At 40.3% G+C, this 21,133-nt stretch overlaps 3 protein-coding genes across 4 annotated transcripts; 1 reads left to right on the top strand and 2 right to left on the bottom strand.

Moving 5' to 3' along the window:
* The first annotated feature begins 1,457 nt into the window (after positions 1 to 1,457).
* On the top strand, positions 1,458 to 10,039 carry LOC143847524 (lumazine-binding family protein). Its single transcript, XM_077356392.1, has 2 exons — positions 1,458 to 2,513; positions 9,846 to 10,039. The coding sequence occupies exon 1, from the start codon at positions 1,638 to 1,640 to the stop codon at positions 2,505 to 2,507; it is 870 nt and encodes a 289-aa protein (XP_077212507.1). The 5' UTR covers positions 1,458 to 1,637; the 3' UTR covers positions 2,508 to 2,513; positions 9,846 to 10,039.
* On the bottom strand, positions 7,314 to 14,553 carry LOC143847523 (putative pre-mRNA-splicing factor ATP-dependent RNA helicase DEAH5). The gene is made up of 2 exons (XM_077356391.1): positions 11,078 to 14,553; positions 7,314 to 8,179 (listed from the first exon to the last, which is right to left on the bottom strand). Exons 1-2 carry the CDS (start codon positions 14,302 to 14,304, stop codon positions 7,786 to 7,788), a joined length of 3,621 nt encoding a protein of 1,206 aa, XP_077212506.1. The 5' UTR covers positions 14,305 to 14,553; the 3' UTR covers positions 7,314 to 7,785.
* Positions 14,554 to 17,353: 2,800 nt separating this feature from the next.
* Positions 17,354 to 20,959, bottom strand: LOC143847525 (uncharacterized). 2 transcript variants are annotated; one of them, XM_077356393.1, is made up of 3 exons: positions 20,811 to 20,959; positions 20,506 to 20,691; positions 17,354 to 17,624 (listed from the first exon to the last, which is right to left on the bottom strand). In XM_077356393.1, the coding sequence occupies exons 2-3, from the start codon at positions 20,677 to 20,679 to the stop codon at positions 17,547 to 17,549; spliced, it is 252 nt and encodes an 83-aa protein (XP_077212508.1). In that variant the 5' UTR covers positions 20,680 to 20,691; positions 20,811 to 20,959; the 3' UTR covers positions 17,354 to 17,546. The 2 variants fall into 2 exon arrangements, with proteins under 2 accessions (XP_077212508.1, XP_077212509.1); XM_077356394.1 differs by having other exon boundaries at positions 20,815 to 20,918.
* Positions 20,960 to 21,133: the final 174 nt, after the last annotated feature.

Below are 21,133 nucleotides of genomic sequence, written 5' to 3' on the forward strand. Positions count from 1 at the left end.
GGAATATCAAATTCACAGTGGTTTTTTGGTGATTTACAGCACCGCTCTTTTCAGGGTACTCAGTAGACACTGTTATAAGGAATCGAGTCACGATTGTGAAAGTTAGCATCCCAAAAGCTAAAATAGTAGAGAAATGGAAACACCCTCCTATAAATGTCACCAAACTCAATGTCGACGGTTGCTCACTTGGCAACCCTGGCATGATAGGTATTGGCGGTGTTTTTAGGAACTCTTTGGGTAACATCATCTACCCTTTTGTTGGACCTATAAGAATGTCTAATTCCGCTGAAGCCTCGGTCCATGCCCCTCCCAAATAATTGTCTATCTCTATTAACTTGATCGAGGGGAGTTTGGAAGTGGAAAGTGACTCTTCAAATACAGTATTATGGGCTAAAGGGATTTACATCGGCATGTGGAGTCGCCAATCTAATTGATGAGATAAAAGATCTTTGTATTTATGGTTTTATTTCTTTTTCTCTTGCCTAGGAGTGCTAATTATTTGGCTGACCACCTTGCCAAATCAGGGGCCACTGGCGGATTTGTTTTATAAGGGGCGACTTTGCCAAACTTGTGGTTAATGATTTCACATTGCTTTTAAATCGTGGCAATGGTTTTATTCAAGCTTTCTGTTTTGAACCCAAATCAGTTTGTAGTGTGATTGATCTTCTTAGAGGGCTTGATCCACTTCGAGGGAAGGATCAGTCATCCTTTGTGCACAAGACGCACTTTCTCAAACAAAATTCTTCAATGATTTTCAAAAAGCCTGAGTACATGTTATTTATAGAAAAACAGGATTTGGAACAGGATTGCCCATTTTTAATTCTTGGGTTTTCTGAAATTTGTATTACACCTATTTTAGGTTGATCCTTAAGATAAAATTGGATTTCTTTCAGTATTGTTATACACTTCCATGTTTTGATTGAATGCCAAATTAATAAATGGATAAAGATTATGTAATCTAATGGTGGAGGAGTTATATTCTTATATGAATCTTATGTGCAAAGGTTCTGAACTTAAATATGATTTTTTACAACTGATGAATATTAGAAATGTTATTCTCTGATGACTTCCCAATAGCAGTTAGGTTTCCATTTACAAATAAGATAATAGTAAAGAGAATGACCACTTTTATAATCATTAATAAAAGTCAACTTTTGGGCAATAGGGGTGTGTATGTGAAATCAAGACCGTCAATCCCATGATGCAACCTGCACATTCTTCATCCCATCTCATACTTGCCTTGTGAGAGCTGCTCATATCATATACCTTATAAAAATTATTGGTTTAGCTTTTCTGGGCAGAACCGTAAACAAGGCTGGATGGATCAAGGGCCTATAATCATCACTCAAGGAAGTAAACTGTCAAAGTGACTTCCTAAAAAATTCACCTCCCATAAGGATGAATTTGCCCCTTTTAACCGGCTGTGACGGTGCAGCACGTCTCTCTCTCTCTCTCTCTCTCTCCAGCATCTCCTCGGTGACTCTTTTTTTTTTTTGGGTATCGAAGGTGTCCCCACCCCCTTCGTGGGTAGGACTATTTCTCTACGGACTATTTCCAACCCCTAACCCTAATTAGCTCTTCGCAGGATCTCAGAAACCCTTCCGGAAGAACCCGTTTTCTCAAAATCTTCCCTGAAAATGGCAATTTCTCCCCCCCCTCTTTCCCTCTCAAACGTCCTCCAAACACCTCTCAACAAACCCATTTCCATTCCAAATCCCCATATATTTCCCATCAAAACCCATCTCACATTTTCTTCCCAATTCAAACCTACCCATCTCAAATTTGCTTCCTATTTCAAATCCATCTCATTCCATCCCTTCAATCCCTCACCCAAACACCATTCTCTCCACCATTCTCATCACAACCCCATCAAATCCCTCTTCACAGGAATTGTAGAAGAAATGGGTGAAATCAAACAACTAGGGTTTGCCCAAACTGGAGGGTTTGAGATGAAAATATCAGCAAAAACAGTCCTCTCAGACGTCAAGCTAGGCGACAGTATAGCTGTCAATGGCACATGCCTAACAGTGACAGAATTCGACACTGAATCATCCCATTTCACGGTTGGTCTCTCGCCGGAAACCCTAAGAAAAACCTCTCTTAGTGAGCTAAAACCTGGTTCTTTTGTAAATTTGGAAAGGGCATTACAACCTACTACAAGAATGGGAGGGCATTTTGTACAGGGGCATGTTGACGGGACGGGCGAGATTGTATCATTAGAGGTTGAAGGGGATTCATTGTGGGTGAAGGTGAGGACGTCGCCGGAATTGTTGAAATTCATTGTGCCTAAAGGGTTTATAGCTGTTGATGGGGCTAGTTTGACTGTGGTTAGGGTTTTTGATGAGGAGAGTTGCTTTAATTTCATGTTGGTTGCTTATACTCAGCAGAAAGTTGTGATTCCTTTGAAGAGTGTTGGGCAGAAGCTGAATTTGGAGGTTGATATACTTGGGAAATATGTGGAGAGACTGCTCAGTAGTGGGTTCAGCAATTCAACTGGTGCTTTATGATCAGAGGTATTAAAAAAAAGATCTCTTTTTGTATTATTTTTAGGGTCTTTATGGGTTTTTCTGCTCAGTAGTGCTGAATTTTGCTTTCTTTAGCTGATGAAATTCTGGCAGTTTCTTTGGTCTTGATTGTATTGCACAAGGTCCATATTGGTCGCCAGTGGGTTATTCCTTTTCTTTTCTGATTTGTGTTATAAAATTTGAGTTGGGCCAGGTGCATGCTATCAAATAATTGAAGTACGTGTGGTATTCAGAGACTTTAGCATTTGAAAGAAATCTGCAATCCTGCAAGGTTTCTATAGTGGGCGAGATGGGTTTCTTCTTCTTTTTTGCCCATGTCTTTACCTGTTTTGAGTGTGTTATGATGAGATGAGTGTAATTTTTTGCTTAGAGATGTCATTTAGCATTGTCCGAGTATTAGAGGTTAATGGTTCTTGTTCATTACTACATTGATTTTGATCATGGAATTTTCTTCCCGTCTTATTCCCATAATAAGTATAACACAACACTGAACTTGAATTGAAAGGTTAAATGAATCAAGCTGCTTGGTGTGGTATTTATATACTCTACAAATTCATTAGTGTACAAAAAGCACTCGTAAAAGTATGACATCATGGTGCTGATTGTGCCGTGTTAAGAATGTATGTAATGCAGAAGCCTGTATTAGTCTTCCCGAGACCTTACATCATATGTAGCAGAACAACAAAGAATTCTAGGATTGGATGGGTTATATTATTTTGGAAGAGGTTATATTATTTTGTGTAAGCCTTTGGTTAGTCCATTTTATTGAACACATAGAGGAAGTTCCAACTAAGAAAAAATAGTGTATGTCAACAGATGATCTCATCCTATTTGTGCCAACCTCAACAGCACTGCTGCCGAAGCCTAAATCATATTTAATGATGTTCAATAAGATTTGGATTTCAAGGAGCACATGGTCTTCCCGTCGTTTCAGATGAAGTGATCTAATTGATAGACAATTTAGGATGAAGCCAAAGATATAACACTACGTAAGTTTCACAATACATAGTCAATGAAGGTAATCAAGTTATATGTACACTTCAAGGCCTCGAGATGAAAACAAATCCTTAATTTAATCGGAACACTAAAGTGGAGGTGGTCAGTGTAACAACAGGAAGAGTCAGGCCCATCAGTATCTTTAAAGAAAAAACAGTAATTGCCGGTATGCAATCATTCAAAAAATAAATAAAAATTGCCGCTATGCATTGATTGCTTCTCAGGGGAGACATGTCAAGTGTGTATACACCAAACCTTCATTTAGAAACAAAAAGTGTGTGAACACTAAACCAGCATAGCTCTTTGAAACTAGTAATGACGAAAACTTTGATCACCTTTTAAAAGCTTATATAAGAATGAACGTTGATAAAAGATCATATGGTTCCTCAACGACCTTCATAAACTGTGTCCTACTTCTGTTTTTAATGGAAGATCTTTGGGAATCAATTGATACCAATATTGTCCTTGCTTTCATTCTAAAGTTCAATCTGTTGAAAACAGAAATAAAGGTGATGATTTTAGCTTAATTAATTACAAGAGAGAGAAAAGGAAGGGGATAGAGGGGCAGCTTATGAACCCAACCTTGAGGGTGAGAGGAAGAAGATAAGAAGAAGTGGTGAGGGGCAAAAGGGAGTGAAGGAAGAGAAGGGGGGGCGGCTACACAAGCCGTGAGGGAAAAGAGGGGTGAGAGAGAGGACGGGTCAGCGGCGTGTGTGTGTGTGTGGGGGGGGGGGGGGGGGGGGGAGAGGGTGTTGAGTCTTTTGTAAGGGGTCTTTTGCCAATGTTCTTTTACTAAAAATAGTAAGTTTGTACTTACTAAAAATATTAAGTCCCTATTTGAGTTAGTAATCTGTCGGCTTGGGCTTAATGATGGTAAGACTTGAGAAAGAGGTTAGAAAGGCGAGCCATATGTTGATGTGGACATTCTCCATATCTAGGATAAAAAAATATAGCTAAAAATAGAAATAAATCTCAAATAAAAGAACTAAAAAAGTCTCTCATGTAAACAAAAACAAAACTAACTAAAATAAAGTTTTTGGCTGATGTGGGAGGAACTCAACTCCGTCGAGTAAAAGTCTGCAACATGCTGTATCACGTCTCCGAGAAGTCGGTGCAACTGTACTGCATCCAACCACAGACACTTGAATAGATAACTCCCTTGCTAACAAACGAGGTATCTCTAGCGAAATCCATGGAGGATCTCCGTCGACAGAACATCCAAGCATAAACTCCAAAGGTAATGATAGTAAACTCTATTAAATCTCCAAGGTACTTATGATGATCGGCTCCAATCACGAATTGGTAATATCGAAGGAATGTCGTCAATAGGACCCCGGCCTATAGAAGTGCTCCCTAAAGCTTATCAGCAATCACTTTGTTTCCCTCACCACCTCTTGATGTATTTCCTCTATAAAATGAAGGAAGGCATTAGCCTGGGCAATGCCTCTCCCTGGACAAAATATAAAGGTACAGTCTAGGAGGTGTGGAATAGTGGGGCCAAAAATGTTATCAAAGGGATGGGTCGTGGAATTATAGTATGTAAACTTTGTTATGGATAAAATGAAGCACCTCACCAGCTAAGTGCTTCCATAAATGCCGTAAGCTGTGTCTGAGCATTTCCACCTGTTTATCTAATCGGCGTAGTATATGCTGGCAAATTAAAATATAACCCCTATTGTATCTATAAAATTCTCCAGAAATGGGACAAATGGGACATATCGGTGAACCTAGCTGCACAAATCGACATGAAATGAGACACACCAGAGAACCTATCAATAATAGCAATGATTCACTCAAATCTCCTATCAATCCTGACTATCACAAAATGTGGTCCAGATTTTAGGAAATACGTCAGACCTCTTTGAAAACTGTATATGACAGCTACTTAACCCTTTTGGATAAGTTATATTGGTTGTATTCAAATTCAGAATCGTGTGTGTGCACTCGCGTGTGCAAGTGCTGGGCTGTTTTTAAAGAGTTCTTATTGAAGGGGTGTATACCCTGCACACAGGACAGGCATGTTTCTGAAGTCTATTTTAGAAGAATTTAAGTTGATTTTGGACATCCAATCCAAGAGACCAAGTGGGATTAGGAATTGTGAAAATTTGAAGAGTTTTAGTGGATTTATGATTTTTTTCTTGGAAAAGTATTGAATTTATGGGTCCGAAGTAAAAGACAGCATGAGTTATTTAGTTAGTTGGTTTTGGTACCTTATTTCATAGGAGTTACATGTCTAAAAGGAAGCCAGGGTTTGTTTGTCCATTAAGGTTCTAGCAGTCCAGGGTAGTGATTTCTTCATTGGATTATTTCAGTTTTTGCTGGCACAACTGGCCCCACAAATATTCCATGGAATATGAATTCATGGTTGCCAAGCATGCTCCAATCTTCACGATTCGGACAACGATTGTTTCACTTAGAGGGAAGATCAGCCTCTTGATCCACTTCGAGGGAAGGATCAATCCTCTTTTGTGCACAGGAACAATTTCTGTAACAAGTTTTCTTCCTTTCTCAAGAAAGGCTACGATGAAGTTTACATGATAAATGTGGGACCAAGAAGAGGTTGCTGGGAAAGACCTGAGCAACAAGAGTCTTTTTAGCATTTGTGTTTTCTTAATTTCTTGTTAAATTGAGACCGTTGATCTTGTAGAGTATCATCAGGCGAACCAAATGGTTTCTTTCTACTCCCATGTCAACCGAATATCTTATTAATGAGAAAGATGAGTTATAAAGATGTAATAGTTTAGCCCTGTTTTTAGGCAAAACCCAAAAATGTTGTTTAGGACATGTCACCATGAAAAAATTCATGAATTTTTTGTTCCTCGAAAATTTGAAACTGGGAAATCCTAGCCCAATTAAAACTGGTTTATATAAAGATTTTTCCAGACCTTAGAATATTCGTTTTCTGTGGAAAAACTTTTCAGTAAAATTCATTTTCCAAGGAAAAATATTTCAGTGTAACCAAGCTTACCAGAAATGTTTTTTACCAACAAAAAAAAAATGCACGATACCGGTATCCCGGCACCCTCTGCGGTGCCAAAAGAATCCATGTAAAAGTCATACTAACTAGTAGGGGTGGACATGGTTCGGGTCCAACTTGAGGAACCGAACCGAACCGGTCACTTTGGTTCGGTTCGGTTCCAATTTTAAATGGTTCGGTTCCGGTTCAGATTTTTGGGAACCGATTATATATGGTTCGGTTCTAGGTTTGGGTTCCTGGAACCGAGAACAGAACCAAGAACCGAGCGTGATGCGCCCCCTAACGGATAAAATCACCTCCCTGCGAAAATTTGATTGTAGGGGCTCTTACGCCAATTTGATGTGGACGCAATGATGAATATTTGATAGAAAACTAATATAACTGTTTGTATTTTATGGAGCAGAAAATTTTCTCTACTGAGAAGATTAGGAAAAATATAAGATTAGGCGAAACATCTCCATTTGGTCAAAGGTTGAGTAAACCCAGAACCGTCGGTTCGGTTCCAAAAACCAGATCGACTGGAGTCATCTCAAACTTTAGCATGATTGAACAATCCAAATTAATGGATCCCTCACATCATTCAAAACTCTGTGTCATCCTAATTGAAATCAATAATAACCATTTTGTGATCTCTACAGTTACGCAAGTGACCCCTTCAATGGTGCCAACCCACCACGGCCAAGGATTTCAATACCAAATTCTGAGAATCATTTACTACGGAAACTTTCACCCACAATTCCTGCATAGAGTTCCATGCATATTTAATGGGATTTCCCTGTTTGTCCAAAATATGTGGATCACCGGAGAATGGAATATCTGAAATAACTCTGATATTGCTTATAACAAATCTGAAATCCATACAAAACCGTTTCATCTAAAGAGTGGCCTCATATGAATCACGCATGGGTTCAAAATATTCAATTTAACAAAAGCAACATATTGGGAGGGAGTCCCTCTATAACCTTCAAAGAGGTACATTGCATTCTACAATTAAACATGCACATACAAGGGAATTTTACATTAAAAAACAGAAGCAAAAACGAAGCATGGTGAATAACTTACACCAGCAATTTGGACACTATGAAAGTACACACATCTAACCAGCTAGTGTAGCTCACCAGTTCCAGCAAAAACCCGCATTTGTTGAAGTAGAGCATACTGCGCTTTAGGCACCACGTGAGAAATATATCTTCTTTCGTTTCGGTTTATTCATGGATCTGAAACTTGGAACTTGTTTTCTTATGGATTCAAGGGGCAGAGTTTGAACATTACAAAGCTCATTTCAGATCAAGCACGGCGCTTACTTAAACGCCATGAATTGGGTTCATGATATCTATCGTAAAGGGGTTCGATACGTTCTTGCCGCTTGCGCTTGCTCATTTTTGTAGGATCGGATACTTTGAAAAAACGTGGGGCCAGTTCAACCAGCCATTTGGGGTCAATTACTGTAACCTCACGCATGTACTCCTTTGTAGTCATTACAAGCTCATGGTAGATCACCCAGTCTGGCTGTCTCTGGAAAAGAGCACTGCTAGGATGAATGTAAACAGGCTGGTTCTCAACCAATGTTCTATAGCCTTCCTGGGGGTCCTTTCTCGCTGCATGGAAAAAGAATCCTGCCGCAATTGCCTTCCTTATCTTTGTAAAATTTTTCCCCGCAGTCACAACATCCAATTTGTACCTGAAAAGGTCATAAGTTAGATGTACCTCATTGTAATGTAAATCACTTAAATAGAGAAGAATATTCTAACATAATAATACCAACTTTTTTGCTGATTACTAGGACTCAATGCAATGTTTCAGCATATCACGAAGATTTCAACACACAATCGCAATTTGATTGTTTCGAAAAAGAAAGTTAAAGGAACAGAATCTGCAATTAAAGTAATTGACCAGATTAGGTCAGTTCTTTGCAGCATTTTTAGTAATTCCAACATAAAAATCGAAACCGAAAACCTTTCAAGTATTTCAAAGAACTTTATGGAAATACAAGATAAACTCTTTGCATCGAGACTCTGTTTCCAGGTCATAAATTTTAGGTTACTAACAGCACACCTCTAGATGCGGAAATTGAAGATGATAATTTTGAAGATAGGACATGAGAAAACCAGTGTAGGAACAAAAGATCACTAGCAGGCAAACTTCTGTAAATATTTAATATCATACTATCATGTAGGTAGAATACCGTTAGACAAGCCGTTGGACTTTTCCTAAGTTCTAACTACTGCCAACACAAGCACCACCTTTTCAACAAGTAAACACACATTAGCATAAAACATGCACTATCTGAACGAATTAAAAATTAAGTTTTGCATTGGGAAACTCAAAAAAAGAGTGTTGCATTGGGAATCAAACATGCAATAGCTTATCGTTTGCTCATCAGAAAGGGTAGTATCAGGTACTGGTACCATTCCGGATGCATCCATCAGATAGGCGAACAATTTACTGAACTTGGAAATATTAGATCTGCCAGCATCAGCATTCTCGTAAAAAAATATAAGACCCTAGTGAAGAGGTCAGAAGGAGCACAAGCCCGATCAGTCGTTTCCTCCTAAGAGGTCTAGATCTGGCTGAAATCTAAAACAAGAAATTGTGTTCTAGAACAAGGCAAGAATGACGCCACTTTTCTTAAGAACATGTATTTTTGTTATGGTTTTTGTTCAAGAACAAACAAAGACACAAGAAGGTGACCATTTACTTATGTAAGAGCAGACAACAAGATGCTTTGTGGTTTTAATTGAAATATTTGTTATTGAGGAAGTTAACAAAACTGCAAGTGAAATACCCGATCCATTATCGTCAAAGAAGACAATCACACCAAAAAAGACTCGCCTACGATGGGATCATATACAAAACTGCATGTCACCTTAGTCAGAGTCTTATCTATTATATCTATTATAATATAGCTGGATGGGGGTTTCACTGTTCACGGCCACGTGGACAGCTCCCCCATCCCGCTTGAGATCTACGTGACGCTCTCCTCCTAACAAAAGAACGTATCGGTATTGGTTTCCCAATTTAGTCTCCTAATTCCTTTCCAATGTTTTCTTTTAGACTCTATTAAATAGGGGTTAATAGCAATAGGGATTTGGTTACTATTTCTTATACATTTTTTTTTTTGAATGGTTATTTCTTATACATTTTAATAATTTCCTAATAGGAAAAGTTCCCTAATAATGTGGCACACACCCCTTTTTTGGATTTTTTAGCCTAAATAGAATAGTATTTTGAGAGAGATTTTATGTCCTTGCTATTTTATTCTTATTTTCATCTCTCTCTCTCTCTCTCTCTCTCTCTCTCTCTCTCTCTCTCTCTCAGTTGTTTCTCACTTTTTCTCCATGTTCTAGGTTTTTTCTGCAGGTCTATCTCTCTGTTTATCGATGGTCTTAGGCAGGCAAAATAGTCGGCTAGCTCTTCAAATTTGGAGCCGGATAATGAAACCGATGGCGTCCTCCTTGGGTTTTCTATCCAATACCACCAACGATTTGGATTTTCTTACAGTCTTCACAGTTGCTATTAATGATGCCAGCAAAACTTAATTGTATCATATTCGACATGGTATTTTTCATTGTCATTGAGCATCCGGGATTCTGCCATCTATTTTTTCTTCTTTCTTCAGCAGCAACGGGACGTCATGCTCTGAAACGCGTATGTCGGAATCTCCAGCTTCCACATGGTCGATCATTGTTTGAAACTCCTTAAAACTGTTGATTTTTTTTTTTTTGAAAACCCCTAAAATTATGATTGAACGCATATATGGGTACTGTGTTTCTCTCGTCTAATCAGCATATTGGAATTCAAATGGCACCAGAAGAAGGTATGTTTGGTTGCACAAACACTCGGCATTCATTGCAATTTCAAATTCCAATGAATGCCGATTCCTTGTTTGGTTGCCAATATTGCATTGAAGTTCCATTTCACTCCCCAACATGTTCTAGACATCATTATTGCTTTTTTGCACATGTGGCAATAATGTCCCCTCTACTCATCTTCCAACCAAATTCTACCAAAATGTTAAATTTTTGATGGAAGAATATTGGAGAAGGTCTTGTCTTTTCTATCTTTCTCTCTCTTCCATATCTCTCTCTTCACTCTCTTTTTTTGGTAATGACACCCCTACTTTTTCCACTACTCTCCAAGAGAACTGCCCAGCAACCAAACACTACTTACTACTGTTCCACTATTATTCTAGACAAATCAAATGCTTGTCTCCTCCCTTTTGACTTCTTATTCTACTACTCTCCGAGTCACACCCGCACAACCAAACATAGGAAAAATAAAATGAAGAGATCTTCTATTAATGTAAAATTATAAACTAGAATGAAAGTAAACGCCAATAATTTCTATTGAACTCAGAATCTTCCTGCTGTAACTGATTTATTATCAGAAGACCTTACCAAAAAGTAGGGCCCATACCATAACGATTTTTTCCCTACTAAATCCAAGTATCTGAATTACTATTTTATCAAAAAAAGAAGCATACAGAGTGATACTTTATTGGAAAGAAATGGAAAAAAAAAGACAATTCTTTTACCAAAGCAGAAAAACAAGAATGTAAGAAGCTTTCAGTGAAGAATACCTGTCCATGATGGTAAGAAGCTGCTTTCGGACATCCTGTGCCCTCCTTAAAGATCGAGACTGTACAAAATTTTCAAAGCACCATGGCCCAGAAAAGTTCTTTGCCTTCCAAGCTTCATAAACAGCTAACAATGTCAGATGGTCCCCTTCTGGCTGGAAAAACTTGGCTCTCTTCTGATCTGCTTGGGCTTGTTTCTCTCTCGGCCTGTAGAAGATGTTCTGTGTCTGAATCATTGATATAATAGTCAAAATCTCATCGCTGCATCCAAGATCTACACTGGCAAGGAGCATTTTCGACAGCGGTGGATCCAGTGGAAATTCTGCCATTTTCCTTCCCAGTTTGGTCAGAAGTCCCTCTTCGTCTAATGCTCCTAAACTGTACAGTTGTTCCATGGCAGAGACAAGAGCTTGAGGTGAAGGGGGATCCATAAAGTCAAATGACAGAAGATCATTTATACCCATAGCCTTCATCGTAAGTGTTATTAACCCAAGATTGATCCTTTGAATTTCTGGAATAGAGGTAGGCGACATTTCATTACGATAAGCACTCTCTGTGTAAAGGCGATAACATTTTCCAGGTCCCGTACGCCCAGCACGCCCAGCTCGTTGCTTGGCTGATGCTTGTGAAATTGGAGTAATGATTAGTGAATCAAGTCCCTGCTTCGGGTTGTACACATTTTGTTTTGCAAAGCCAGGATCAATTACATAAAATATCCCATCGATAGTCAACGAAGCCTCGGCAATGTTGGTAGCCACAACGACCTTCCTCTTTCCCGGAGGAGCAGGTTCAAAAATCCTCGATTGCATTTCACTAGGAAGAGCACTATAGACAGGCAATATTATCAATTCCGGTACATTCTTTCCAAGCCCTTTCATTCTCTCATAAAGGGACTGGCATGCATGATCTATTTCCTCTTGACCTGTTAAAAAGAGAAGGATGTCACCTTCAGGCTCTGTCAAGTGAATCTGCAGGACAGTGATCAGAGATGCATCTAAGTAATCACTTTCTGGTTGCTTGGTGTAGAGTATCTCAACTGGGAATGTTCTTCCGGGAATTGTGAATATATTACAGTTGAAAAAGTAACCAGAGAACTTCTCTGCATCAAGAGTAGCAGAAGTGACTATCAAACGGAGGTCGGGTCTGCGTTTCAAAAGCTGCTTGAGTAACCCAAAAAGCACGTCTGTATGAATTGTCCTCTCGTGAGCTTCATCAAGCATGACTACAGAGTATTGGGAAAGATTATCGTCAACCAGAATCTCCCTAAGAAGCATACCATCAGTCATATACTTGATAACAGTCTCGGGGCCAGTACAATCCTCGAATCGAATTGCATAGCCAACTTCCTCTCCCAAGCGACAACCAAACTCTTCGGCTACCCTTTTTGCCACAGACATTGCAGCCACCCTACGAGGCTGAGTACATCCAATCTTACCTCTGGTTGTGTAACCCGCTTCAGCGAGATACTGTGTCACCTGAGTTGTCTTACCAGAACCAGTCTCACCTATGACAACCAGCACTTGGTTATCATGCACTGCCTGAACCAGCTCTTTTTTCAATTTGAAAATGGGCAAACTTTGCCTCTGTTCCTGGAGTGAAAGCTTTGATCTCTGCCCAAATGTCATCGCTTTTCCGAAAGCATCTTTCTTCCATTCAGGCATGTCATATGCCGATAAACCCACACCTCTCAGCTCCTGCGCGAGGTGCCTCTCGCCTGTCTCTGGCATTGGATCCTCCCAAGGACGGTTGAGATCTTTTGGGATTGAATCAAGCATTGTCCTTTGCTGCTGCTCCCGCACTTCTCTCCTCTCCTTTATAAGAGCAGATTGGAGCGCTGCTGCTCGACTCAAGGAACCCTCTGGATTCTTGAAAATTTTAACGGGTGACATGTCGATAGAGTATCGGCTCTGCCCTTGCAAGAAAGCTGGTTCATCCTCATTCAACTCAATCTCAAGCTCCTCCTCAGCGCCCTCTTCCTGATAGAGCATCCCATCCCCATCTTCATCATACATAGGAAACTCCCTAACATCCAATACACCTGCAGCAATCAACTGCTTTGCTTCCCATTTCTCTGGCGAGCTCATTCGCTTCAATGGCCGCCTTGACGGAACAGTACTGTCCTCTTCCACAATCCTAATCCCTGAAAGACCAGTCCTAGTCACTGGGCCCTGGTTCGAGCTAGTTGGGTTCGCCCTAAAAGCATCATCCTCTGAGCTCCTATTCATTGGGAGTAGATCTTTACCAGTTGTCTGATCAACATCCCTCATTGACAAACTCATCTTCTGTCCTGAAACAGAAATCACCTTCACGAAAACCTCTTGGTCTCGCTTCACGACATCCTTGGCATTTGTGACCCTCTTATTTGCGATCTGCGAAACATGGACTAAACCTTCTTTGCCTCTCAAATCGCTCAGCTGAACGAAACAGCCCGTGTCCATCACCCTCGAAACCCTACCCTTATAAACCCTGTACAATTCCGGCTCATCTAAATGATAACGACCACCATTATGCCGGTTCCTAGAGATTTTTTTATCTTCACCATCTTCTCCACTACTTATACCCTCATTGTTCTCATCATATTCATCCCTTCTATCACCATTACGCCGATCCCTATGTCTTGCCCTAACCCTAGAATCGCTCCTCTGGTCATCATCCCTATCACCCCTACGCCTTTCGCTGCCAGTATATCTATCATCCCTTTCATCCCTATATCTCTCCCTGCTATATTTACCTTCATCCCTGTGTCTTGCCCTAACCCTAGAATCTCTATCTCTATCTCTATCCCTATCCCTATCCCTATCCCTATCTCTGTCTCTATTTCTACCTTTATCCCTATCTCTGTCTCTCTCTTCATTCTCTCTTTCAATTTCTCTCTCCAAAACCCTAGCTCTCTCCCTATCATCAGCGATCGTGAGCCCTGGGAATGCCGTTGCTTTCCCGTCAACTACGGAATTAGGGTTTCCGATCTCGGCTTTGGGTTTTGGAGGGATAATGGCGTGGATGATGGTGAGGAGAGTCCGGACGAAATAATCGGGCATTTCGGCACCATTTTCCTTCAGTTTGGTGTCGAATTCTTCTACGGACTCCGATTTTCGGCCCAGATCTGTGATAAATTCAGCTAAGATCTTGTCGTTGCAGCCTACGTGGGATTCTAGCTCGGTACAGACCTTGGAGACGAGGGAGAGATACTCTAATTTCTTCAAACCCTCGTTTATGGTGTCGGATCCCATGGCGGATTTGAAAATTCTAGGGTTAGGGTTTTAGCGTACCTGTGTACTCGTAATATAAAAAAAAGAAGAAGAAAGGAGGTGATATTTGATTTACCTGTTTAAGGGCGGAGAAATTGGATCCCGGAAGCATACAAAAACCCTCGTCACTGCTAACACGCGAGAAATAAATAGGAGGGAAACTGCGTGGATTGGTTCTTTTAAGGAGAATGCAACTAAACTTTGCGAAGGTTTTCTTCGGGTAAAATGATATTTCCACCCCCTTTTGGTTGCCCACTATTTCCTTACACCTATTTTGTTAGAAGAAGAAACTGCCCTTTTAGTTAGGTGTGCAGTAGTAGGGGTTCAACTCGGGACAGGTTGCGTTAGGGTTGACACTGCATAACCCGAGACCCTAACCCAACCCAACCCAACCCAACCCGTCCCGAGGCTTGGATTAGGTTGGGTCAAGTTAGGCTAGGGTTGGCCTCAACCGGACCCAACCTGTTTAACCGGATTTGAAAAATCGGGCCGGGTTGAGTAGGGATCATCCTATGGATAAGATTTTTGGGGCACGGCACATCTAGTTTGTCGCCAATTAAGTAGCAGGGCCCTTGAAGTAAGTCTACAATAGTCAAACTTACCACCACTTCACTCTAGAAGGGCTTCTCCTCGGACCAATCAACAGAAAGTATCTCAAATGATACTATCTATAAAGCCATCATTCTCCATGCCGCACAAGCCCAAACTAACTTGGTACTGGCACGAGTCTGCCTAATAGACTCCACTACCGAATGAGCCCTAAGGAGTATGATGAGCTTAATAGACAAGTGATTGAGCTCCTACAGAAGGGGTATATATAGGAGAGAACATGATGAAAAAAATTGAGGTATTAGGACATAAAGGATGAACCCTAGGCCAAATATTGACCTACCTAGGGCTCTGATACCTAGGTTATAGTAACCAAAATGCAAATAATGAGGTCCCTCTTCTATTCTACAAAACTACAGGCCGTGCCAGGTTGGGGACAAGTAGCATTGTTCCAATCATTATGACTAGACTTAAATAGTCTGTGCCTCAAAAATCATCTCCCTAGGATGATCCAAACAGTCCGATTGCTCCATCCATTTTTATACCTCTACAAATTAAAGGGGTTGGAGATGATTTATCTGCTAAATCACATCACCTCGTGTCATGCGAAAACAACAAAATGGAGTCTTAGAGGAACATAGGCAGATAAACTTGAGAAATTAGCCTATAATTCAGATTATCTTCAAATAAAAATAATTTTCCAACATTCATATTCATTATTTCCGATCGTGTTGAAGCCAGCCCGAAACTCTAAACTGTTAACCCGACTCTCAACCCGATGAAGACTAACACAACCCAACCCAAAAAATTAATATCTCAACCTGAACCCGACCTGAGCCCAGTTTCCCAATTTGGGTCGGGTCTACCCAGTAAAGGGGATATCTTTCCAAAGGTTTTGATGTTCTAAAAACACGGGATCTGCTAGCGCCCATCCCACAAGGCATTTCACATATGGGCTGTTGCATGTGAGAACAGCCACCTCATGAATAAGCCAAGATCTGCTGACAAGTGTTTGTCTTAATTCATGAGGTAGTTGCTCTCACACGAGACAGCCCATCCGCAAAATGCCTTCTGCAATGGGCGCTAGCAAATCCCAAAACACAGAATAGAAACACGGTAAAAAATTGTTTGTTTTTTTAAGGGAAAATTACATTTACACCCCCTCTAGTTTCTGACACATCCACTTCTACCCCTTTAGTTTAAAACGTGACAAATACACCCCTGTAGTTTCAATTTGTACAAGGTAGGCCCTCTCAGTCGACGGTTTATCCACAGATTGAAGGGTTAGGATAATCCGATGGAGCTGATTTTTTGGGCACACCCTATCTATGTCAGGGCCCATCAAATGAACGCTTTGGATCATCCAAACAATGTGGGCCCACTGTGTTTTTGGTAGTGTTTGGATTCGGGTATGGGCCCACATTTTTTGGATTATCCAAAGCGTTCATTTGATGGGCCCTGACATAGATAGGGTGTTCCAAAAAAATCAGCTCCATCAGAACATCCTAACCCTTCAATCTGTGGACGAACCATCAACTGAGGGGGCCTACCTTATACAAATTGAAACTACAGGGGTGTATTTGTCACGTTTTAAACTATAGGGGTGAAAGTGGATGTGTCAGAAACTAGAGGGGGTGTAAATGTAATTTTCCCCTTTTTTTTAAATGACAGATTTTGATGCCGGTTGGGTCAACTAGACACCTCGACCCGAACCAAACACAGTCCGACCCAAGTTGCACCCCTATCTTGGAGCAAGAGCATAGTCTAACAAAGTGAATGGAAAATCTTAAACCAACATGAGAAAAGTACCAACTGTTTTGTCCAGTATTTTTTTCAGAGTTTTCTGATGTAAATCTCAGAAGAAGATGGCAAGTTAGCTTTCCAATGAAAAAGTTTTCAGTATTGCCAACCAACCGTGCCCTTATACTCAACCCATCATTAAAATCTCGGCTATTGGAAATCCACCCTAAACCCACCATGCATTTGATCAATGAATTATTCATTCCATCATTATTTCAAGCTTAAATGTATCAAAGAGGTCAAATGGATTGGGGTTTTCATTAAAAAAAGCCAGATTTAGAGGCATTTTGATTGCAATGGTCTCTTCAACAAATTAATTCAATTTCGATGCATCCAAACACACGGAGACAACTTCAAATACAACTGTATCCAACGGCTATGAGTGTCTCTTTTCATCAAAGACTGCCTCTTAATTATTTTCCTGAAAAGAATAAACCATTGTCATTGATCACTGCCTAAACTAGATGAGAGAGGAGGATGGGGTTTGAATGAGCTGAATTTTTGGCATAAAAGGTCACCCACAGCCTGGCCTTGGCTCTATTTGTCAAGGATGGTAAACAATATGATGTTCCATAATGGCCCATATTTTAAACTTCCTTCTGTCTAAAATTTATCTTTCCTCAGACCATACAAAAGCTGTTTCACACTTGCCTGAAAGTGATGCATATTGCAGTCAAAGATGGATAGTTACAGTCAAGGATTTATTCAATTTAAAGGATACCCTTGGGGATAAGTAATTCAAGCAGGCAATAGTTCAAGCACTCAAATCTTAAATGAACACATCCATGGAAGAAAGAACAGATCCTTTGCTGTTAACAGGTACAGCAAACAAAAGAAGTACTAACTGTGATGGGTTCCACAAATAGCAAAGTGCACTAGTATTCTTCCTTCTTTCCAAAGTTTTTGCACCAGAGCTGCGAAGGGATAGGACGCACAGGATGGTGAGGTCGTTGCTGCAAGAAAATATACCAATATTAGGTCAATGGCGATATTAGGAAGCACACAAAAAAGCATATAGCATAGGCACTATCACATAATAAACTACAAATATCATGTAAGATATCACTAGGTGCTTGATTACATACTTAACTTGTTGGGAAAGTTTCCTTATTTACCACGAATTGGGTAGAAAGAAAAAATAGGAAAGTGTTTTTTTTTTTATGTCTGGTAAAGGGGATGATATTTTCACCCCCTCTGCAGTATGCATTCGCCCCCCTTATAACGTGAACAGTGGGCAACTTTAACGTTTTTTTATGTCAAATCACGTTAAAAGGAGGGAGAATGCGTATTGCAAGAGAGGGGGGGGGAGGGGGGGTGAAAATATCATCGCCCTTTGTAAAAACCTACGTATTAAAGCCTTCCTTCCCACAACCAAAATCGTGGGAGGCTAAGGACCGGCAATAGAGGGTTTGCTAAGGTTATGGGAGATTTCATTCAGAACCCTATTGTTTGCATTATTTCTTTTTGAAGAAGTTTAACTTGACCTTAACTAAGGTTATGGGAGATTTCATTCAGAACCCACAGGGTTCTGATCCCCTCCACCATGTCGCACCTCTCCCCTTTGCAGCCAAGGTTTTAAATCTCGGTTTCGATCATCAGCGAAACCGAAACGTTTCGGTTTCGGTACGAAATCTTGTAAAAAATTCACCGTGAAATTTTCTACTTCAACGAAACGTTTCACCGAAATTTCCGAAATGTTTCGGCCGAAATTTTGTACTTTTCCGAAACTATGTGCATTTCGTTTCGTTTTCTGCTGAAACTGAAATATTTCGGCCGAAATTTAAAACCATGTTTGCAGCAAACCCAGCAACTCATCCCATTGCTGCCATCCACCATGATGCAATGGGACTCACTGCTGCAACCCCTCTTGTCTCTAGCCACAGCTTATCATCTCTAAATAATTCCTCAGATGATGAGGCTAGAATTGATGTCTTGAAATCCTTTGCAAACCTGAGAAATTGGTCTCCGGGTTTCCCACTAGCAGATCATTCCCTATCTCAGGTAGTAATCCCAAAAAACTGAAAATTGCATCATGGTATGGCCTATTTATAGGCAAGCGCGAATCTTTTAGAGTGGGTCAGTTGTCCAAGCTTAGGTGGCAGCCCACATGCAATTGCAAGTTAATTGGCAAGTTTTTTAGATGAGGTGTCAAGCAACTTCTATCCCATGTGGCAGCCCACTGGTAGCTCCCACCTTAGCAACTTCAATATGTGGCAGCCCTCTCGTCCTTATTTGTTACATAACTCGCACCCTAGAACACACTAATAAGCCTCTTAACATGGTCCATTACAAAGGTACATACATTCCTTACTTCAAAAGAATGAAGAAAATGACTAACTGCCGTACCACTAGTGTAGCCCTTTTTCTTTGACAGGGACCCAGCCCACATCATATAGGCACTATAACATAAAGGAATGTGTAAACTACAAATATCGTGTAAGATATCACCAGGTGCCTGATCACATATTGAACTGATAGGGGATTTATTGTAGTGTGAATTTAGATCAGCATGGATGATAGTTTTAAGTAATGAACCGGGAAGCCTTCTCTGTTCAATGCAGGAGGAAAGAAATTCTGTCACTGGAATATTTGGGCAAACTAGTTTGCAACTGCTCTGACCAGGAAATGATGTGAAGAAAAGGAAAGCTTGTTGAGGAATAAAAGCAACCACGTGTCCAAAGCAAATAACCTATGGAACATTTGTAACTGAGTACCCAAGTTCTCATCAAATAAAAAAAAAGGAATCACATTCAAATACCATAAACACAATTAATCATACATATTTTAGCAATGGTGGCAGAAAACCCAACAGAACAATTCTCTCAGGATTAATCCAATATCTTTAAACGCTTGAACTCAAGATTGAATGCATGAAATCCGCCAAAAGACATTGAGGACATAAAAATCAAGCAAGCTTGTACGCAAAATCGATTGTGTATATAATTATGTGAGAAGAATAAACAAATTATAACACAAACACAATTTTTGGAGTCAAAAGCAATTTTGGGCAGAGAAACGAGGTAGTAAAATTGAGCGGAGTGAAGTTGAAAAGTTTCTAAAAAATCTCTGATCATACACATTTATGGTCTGTTTTTCGCGACCAATCCATTTGTGGATATCAGAACAGATCAGAACTAAACTACTTAAAACAGCTCGATGTGTATCTGAAAGTCCCATGTCGGATTTGGAGAAATCCAAATAGACGATAATTTACTAGTGCAACAGCGGCAAAAGGTGGATTTTCCAAATCTATATCAGTTTCCACGTAATTCCATCTCTCGGAGTACTAAGACCTGAGATCAAATGCAAAATCCCTAACCTTAATTTACTTCTTTTATGCCTAAGGTGCGGTTCTGGTGGAACTAACCCTAATTAACAAGCCTAATTCACAAGTTACAAAACCTAAACCTAATTTACAGTCAACAGCTGAGATTTAAATGCTCATATACATAGATGAATCAAAAGAAACAGGAAGTACAACATGTGTACCCCCAAATAGACCATAATTATCTCATGAAACAGCAACAAGATGTGGATTTTCCAACCTACATAAGTTTCCACATAATTCCATCTCTTGGAACAGAAGATCTGAGATCAAATGCAAAATCCCGAACCCTAATTTACTTCTTTTGTGTCTAAAGTGAGGTTCCGGCCCAACTAACCCTAATCAACAAGACTAATTCACAAGTTACAACAGCAAATCCTTTTGCACGCAAAACCTAACGCAAACTAACTGTCAAAAGCTAAGATTTACATGCTCAAATACATAGACGAATCAAAATAAAAAGACAGACAAGAAAGAGAAAAAAACAGAGAGGGAAGAGAAACCCTAACCTCGAGTTTGGCGGATACCATGGCGATGGGGATGCAGACGAGGAAGATGCCAAACATAGCTATGGCGGTGTTTCTCTTCCAGTGCTTAGGCCTACAATTAGGGCCTCCGCTCATGCTCCATACCTTGGTCCTAAAATCAGCCTCTGCGTGTCCATGATCTCCTCCTCCCCCCATTCTCTTCTTCAACTGTGAGGAAAATAAATTCAACAAAAGGAAACCCTAATTAGCTGATCTTAGAATTTGTAAGGGCAGAGAAAGCAGGAAAAGATTAGTAGGGTTTGACGAAAATGAGATTAGGGTTTTACCTACTGCTTGCACGAAGACGAAAGACGATGTTGTGACTTGTGACTGAGCAGGTAAGAATTTGTGATTTTCGACCGAGAAGTTAAAATCGCTCTCCTCACGTGTTTTGTGTGTGACCGTCGTGATGAACGTGGACGGGCATGGCCCACCTTGTACCAGCCAGGCGCATACGCATTGGGTAAGTGATAAGGTGGGTCCAGATCCAACGGCAAATAGAGGTCTTATGGGCCCATCATCGGATGAGAGAGGGACTTGGACGATAGTTGGTCCAGATCCTCCTTGGGATGGGATCCACTTGATCACAGTGGGATAGCAAATCAAATCA

Source organism: Tasmannia lanceolata, unplaced genomic scaffold (genome assembly GCF_043159265.1).
Source record: "Tasmannia lanceolata isolate RefF3 unplaced genomic scaffold, GAP_Taslan_0.1 ptg000015l, whole genome shotgun sequence".
NCBI lineage: Eukaryota > Viridiplantae > Streptophyta > Magnoliopsida > Canellales > Winteraceae > Tasmannia > Tasmannia lanceolata.

Bases quoted from the DNA above. Each gene is read 5' to 3' on its own strand.
- LOC143847524 (XM_077356392.1), top strand. From the start codon at position 1,638: ATGGCAATTTCTCCCCCCCCTCTTTCCCTCTCAAACGTCCTCCAAACA.
- LOC143847523 (XM_077356391.1), bottom strand. From the start codon at position 14,304: ATGGGATCCGACACCATAAACGAGGGTTTGAAGAAATTAGAGTATCTC. The intron at 8,180-11,077 runs GTATTCTTCACT...TGACCTTTTCAG, and splicing joins CTTCTTACCATCATGGACAG to GTACAAATTGGATGTTGTGA.
- LOC143847525 (XM_077356393.1), bottom strand. From the start codon at position 20,679: ATGGGGGGAGGAGGAGATCATGGACACGCAGAGGCTGATTTTAGGACC. The intron at 17,625-20,505 runs GTTAGGGTTTCT...ATTTTCTTGCAG, and splicing joins TGGTATCCGCCAAACTCGAG to CAACGACCTCACCATCCTGT.